This window comes from Acipenser ruthenus, unplaced genomic scaffold (assembly GCF_902713425.1).
Source record: "Acipenser ruthenus unplaced genomic scaffold, fAciRut3.2 maternal haplotype, whole genome shotgun sequence".
Taxonomy (NCBI): Eukaryota; Metazoa; Chordata; class Actinopteri; order Acipenseriformes; family Acipenseridae; genus Acipenser; species Acipenser ruthenus.
Genome location: NW_026707427.1, coordinates 1 through 5,636, shown reverse-complemented (window position 1 = coordinate 5,636; position 5,636 = coordinate 1). Strand labels below are relative to the sequence as shown.

The window sequence follows — 5,636 nt, the reverse complement described above, 5'->3', positions numbered from 1 at the left end:
GGGAAATGCAGTTCATTCCGCGGCTGAGAACAGGTGCATGACGGGACATGTAGTTTTTTTGTTTGTTTTTTTTAATGCAGATATCCAGGTGTCGATATACACTGTATATATTATTATTATTATTATTATTATTATTATTATTATTATTTATTTCTTAGCAGAAGCCTTTATCCAGGGGGACTTATAATTGTTACAAGATATCACATTATTTTTTACATACAATTCCCCATTTATATTACTGCAGCAGTGTGGCGTAGTGGTTAGGGCTCTGGACTCTTGACCGGAGGGTTGTGGGTTCAATCCCAGGTGGGGGACACTGCTGCTGTACCCTTGAGCAAGGTACTTTACCTAGATTGCTCCAGTAAAAACCCAACTGTATAAATGGGGAATTGTATGTAAAAATAATGTGATATCTTGTAACAATTGTAAGTCGCCCTGGATAAGGGCGTCTGCTAAGAAATAAATAATAATAATAATTTTACTGGAGTAATCTAGGTAAAGTACCTTGCTCAAGGGTACAGCAGCAGTGTCCCCCACCTGGGATTGAACCCACGACCCTCCGGTCAAGAGTCCAGAGCCCTGACCACTACTCCACACTGTGTGTGTCTGTGTATATCCTTGTAATTTTAGTAACAATTACATATATTTTATAATGACACTAAACTCTTTTCAGAATGTAGTAAACTAACACAGACCCCAAGAAGAAGGGATTCTATATTATATTGTAGCGTCAAACCGAACAGGATTGTGGGGGCTCTGTCCTGTCCTGTCTGTCTGTGTGTCTGTCTGTCTGTCTGCAGCTTTAATGACACTAAACTCTTTTCAGAATGTAGTAAACTAACACAGACCCCAAGAAGAAGGGATTCTATATTATACTGTAGCGTCAAACTGAACAGGATTGTGGGGCTCTGTCTGTCTGTCTGTCTGTCTGTCTGTCTGTCTGTCTGCAGCTTTAATGACACTAAACTCTTTTCAGAATGTAGTAAACTAACACAGACCCCAAGAAGAAGGGATTCTATATTATACTGTAGCGTCAAACTGAACAGGATTGTGGGGCTCTGTCTGTCTGTCTGTCTGTCTGTCTGTCTGTCTGTCTGTCTGTCTGCAGCTTTCATGACACTAAACTCTTTTCAGAATGTAGTAAACTAACACAGACCCCAAGAAGAAGGGATTCTATATTATACTGTAGCGTCAAACTGAACAGGATTGTGGGGCTCTGTCTGTCTGTCTGTCTGTCTGTCTGTCTGCAGCTTTAATGACACTAAACTCTTTTCAGAATGTAGTAAACTAACACAGACCCCAAGAAGAAGGGATTCTATATTATACTGTAGCGTCAAACTGAACAGGATTGTGGGGCTCTGTCTGTCTGTCTGTCTGTGTGTCTGTCTGCAGCTTTAATGACACTAAACTCTTTTCAGAATGTAGTAAACTAACACAGACCCCAAGAAGAAGGGATTCTATATTATATTGTAGCGTCAAACCGAACAGGATTGTGGGGCTCTGTCTGTCTGTCTGTCTGTCTGCAGCTTTAATGACACTAAACTCTTTTCAGAATGTAGTAAACTAACACAGACCCCAAGAAGAAGGATTCTATATTATACTGTAGCGTCAAACTGAACAGGATTGTGTAATTTAAAATAATACATAAAAACAATTAAAAAGAAACATGTAGAAAAATGATAATTTTTCAATTTTTTTAATTTTTAATAGTTAACATTTTTAAATGAACCCATTTTTCAATCATTTTATACAAACTGTTACAAACTCTCCTTGTTTTTATTTTGTTGGTGGATTGACATGAATATTACAGATGTAAAAAAAAAAATAAAGTAATATTGATTTCAACAGCAAACGTTTCCACTAGAAGCCTCTCAGCGTCTTCAAATGACTTCTAGAGGAAACGTTTGCCATTTAATTTACACTGAAGACGCTGAGAGAGACTTCTAGAGGAAACGTTTGCCGTTGAATTTACACTGAAGACGCTGAGAGAGACTTCTAGTGGAAACGTTTGCCGTTGAATTTACACTGAAGACGCTGAGAGAGACTTCTAGTGGAAACGTTTGCCGTTGAATTTACACTGAAGACGCTGAGAGAGACTTCTAGTGGAAACGTTTGCTGTTGAATTTACACTGAAGACGCTGAGAGAGACTTCTAGTGGAAACGTTTGCCATTGAATTTACACTGAAGACGCTGAGAGAGACTTCTAGTGGAAAACGTTTGCCATTGAATTTACACTGAAGACTCAGATTTCTAGTCTTAATTCTTCAGTAACCCCTCTCTTCCCCCCCCTCTCTCCCTCCCTCCCTCTCTACAGCAAGCCCTGCATCTCCTTCATGAAATTATCATAAACGTCATCCTTTGTCTGCATCGCCATCATCGAGGTGACCACGGGACTGGCAGGGACCCCCGAGTGACCTTTCATCCCGTGCTGCTGCTGCTGCGTGGCGGGGAAGGCTCCCCTCTGATGATGATGATGATGATGAGGGTGCCCCCCTCCCGCCCCGGCCCTCCTCTCCTTCTCGTCCCCTCTCCTCGCACCCTGCCCCGCCTGCCTCTCCCTCCTCACTCTGAGGGCGGTCGGTATGAATCGGGTCACCTCTGCCTTGGGGTTCGTGATTTGGGGTTTGGCGCTGATGGTTGTGCCGCTGGAGGCAGTGGCTCGTTTCTCGATGGTGGCCCCCCCTCCTGCTCCTCCCGCGCCCCCCCCCCCCCGGCCGTCCTCGTCCGGTTTGGGGCGCTGAATGAGGCTGGGAGGGGCGCTCAGGACTCCGGGGTTCAGGGGGAGGTTGGAGGGATTCACAGGGGGAGGGAACATGCCCGGAGGGGCGGGGCCGAGGGGAGGGGCCATGGGACGCATCATCGAGGGGCGGGGCGGAGGCATTCCTGAGAGGGGAGGCAGCAAGTATTTATTAGATTTGCAAAACTCTTATATGTATTGCATTTAAATTGCTTTAGCAGACAGAGACAGACACAAAGAGACAGAGAGACACAGACACACAGAGACAGAGAGACACAGACACACAGAGACAGACAGAAAGAGACACACACACAGAGACAGACAGAGACAGACAGAGAGACAGACAGAGACAGACAGAGAGACACACACACACACAGAGATAGACACACACAGACAGATACACACACAGATAGACAGACAGACAGACACACACAGACAGACAGACAGACAGACACACACACAGATAGACAGACAGACAGACAGACACACACACACACACAGATAGACAGACAGACAGACACACACAGATACAGACACAGACACACAGATAGACAGACAGACACTGAAACAGACAGACAGACACACACACACACACAGAGACACACAGACAGACAGACACTGAAACAGACAGACAGACACACACACACACAGACAGACTCTCTCTCTCTCTTACCTGGGGGGGCGGGGGGGAGGCAGTCTGGGTGGAGGTCCTCGAGGGGGGGGGGCCCGGAGGGCAGGCCTGGGGGGGGGGCCGGGGGGGTCTGCCAGGGGGTGGTCCTGGGGGCAGTAACCGCGGCAATGGGCCCCTCATTCCGGGCATTCCCGGGGGGTCTCAGAAAAGGAGGGGCACCTGAGAGAGAGAGAGAGGGAGAGAGAGAGGGGAGAGAGAGGGAGAGAGGGAGAGAGAGGGGAGAGAGGGAGAGAGAGAGGGAGAGAGGGAGAGAGGGAGAGAGAGAGAGGGAGAGAGGGAGGGAGAGAGGGAGGGAGGGAGGGAGAGAGGGAGGGAGAGAGGGAGAGAGACAGACAGGGGGAGAGGAGGAAGAGAGGGAGAAAGAGGGGGGGAGAGAGAGATTGATTATTAAAAATATTCTATCTATTTCCTTGTGTATGTCTTTGACTCGCAGACACTCACACAAACTGGACTGTAAACCAGGTATTCCACCCCCTATCTATCTGTCTATCTTATTGTCTCTCTCTATCTCTCTCTATTTCCTTGTGTATCTGTCTGTCCGTCCCGTCCGTCTGTCTATCTCTCTACTTCCTTGTGTATCTGTCTATCTGTTTTCTTGTGTATCTGTCTGTCTGTCTGTCTGTTTTCTTGTGTATCTGTCTGTCTGTTTTCTTGTGTATCTGTCTGTCTGTCTGTTTTCTTGTGTATCTGTCTGTCTGTTTTCTTGTGTATCTGTCTGTCTGTCTGTTTTCTTGTGTATCTGTCTGTCTGTCTGTCTGTTTTCTTGTGTATCTGTCTGTCTGTCTGTTTTCTTGTGTATCTGTCTGTCTGTCTGTCTGTTTTCTTGTGTATCTGTCTGTCTGTCTGTCTGTATTTCCTGGTGTATCTGTCTTCCTTTTGCTTGTGTATCTCTATTTCCTTGTGTGTCTGGCTGTCTGTTTGACTCACACACACAAACTGGACTGTAAACCAGGTATTCCACCCCCCTAGCTATCCGTCTGTTTGTCTCAGTCTCTATAACTCCCCTTCAGCCACTGTGTGTATAATCCTAACCCTGTTCACTTTCCTATCTCTCTATTATTATCATTATAATTAGGGCAGCTTCTGAAACAGCGTCCGCTGACACCCCTGATGTGTGGGAGGGGCTTGTCATTGTGAGCTCACCAGGGGGCGGGCCCGGGGGCGGGCCTGAGGGCGGACCCGGGGGTCTCATGGGCGGGGCCAGCCCCAGAGGGGGCGGGCCGGGCATGGGAGGAGCCTGCAGGTGGGAGAGAGGGGCAGGGAGCTGCTGGGAGGAGCCGATTGGAGGAGCAAGGGGAGGTGGGCGGGTCTGGGGCATGGTGGGAGGGGCCTGGGGGAGGAGGAGCTTCTGCTGGTCGGGGGCCGGCCTCTCTTCGGAATCCGAGGACTCCGATTCGTCGGTGTACTCTGGCTCCTCCCCCTTCCTCCTCTTCTGGGACGGACTGGCCTGAGGAGGAGAGAAAATCAAAATGAGATGAACAATATCCAGTATGTTAACAAGGGAACATTATTCAGCAGCTTTCATTGGACTCTATGAAGCTGAGGGAGTTCATTCTATATAGAGGGGGTGGAATTCAATATGTTAACAAGGGAACATTATTCAGCAGCTTTCATTGGACTCTATGAAGCTGAGGGAGTTCATTCTATATAGAGGGGGGTGGAATTCAATATGTTAACAAGGGAACATTATTCAGCAGCTTTCATTGGACTCTATGAAGCTGAGGGAGTTCATTCTATATAGAGGGGGTGGAATTCAATATGTTAACAAGGGAACATTATTCAGCAGCTTTCATTGGACTCTATGAAGCTGAGGGAGTTCATTCTATATAGAGGGGGTGGAATTCAATATGTTAACAAGGGAACATTATTCAGCAGCTTTCATTGGACTATGAAGCTGAGGGAGTTCATTCTATATAGAGGGGGTGGAATTCAATATGTTAACAAGGGAACATTATTCAGCAGCTTTCATTGGACTCTATGAAGCTGAATCAGTTCATTCTATATAGAGGGTGATGCTGCTAAACTTTTGCCCACAGCTGTACATGATGTATCGTAATAGAGGTCTGTATCGCTTGTGATACGAGACCACAGCATAAAGAACTACAGCTCCCAGCATGCCTCACCATTGCTGCGGGTGCAGAGGCATGCTGGGAGCTGTAGTCCTAGCCAGCAAAATGAGTTTATTCTGTATATAGAGGGTGATGCTGC

The 5,636-nt window shown here is 46.9% G+C and overlaps 1 protein-coding gene across 1 annotated transcript; it reads right to left on the bottom strand.

Annotated features, from left to right (window-relative positions):
• Positions 1 to 1,680: 1,680 nt before the first annotated feature.
• Positions 1,681 to 4,848, bottom strand: LOC131727287 (WW domain-binding protein 11-like; the record flags this gene model as incomplete). The annotated part of the gene is given in 3 exon segments (XM_059018811.1): positions 1,681 to 2,883; positions 3,411 to 3,587; positions 4,572 to 4,848. Coding segments are annotated over 3 exon segments (1,029 nt in total), but the record flags the coding sequence as incomplete, so codon positions are not given.
• Between the last annotated feature and the right edge of the window lie 788 nt (positions 4,849 to 5,636).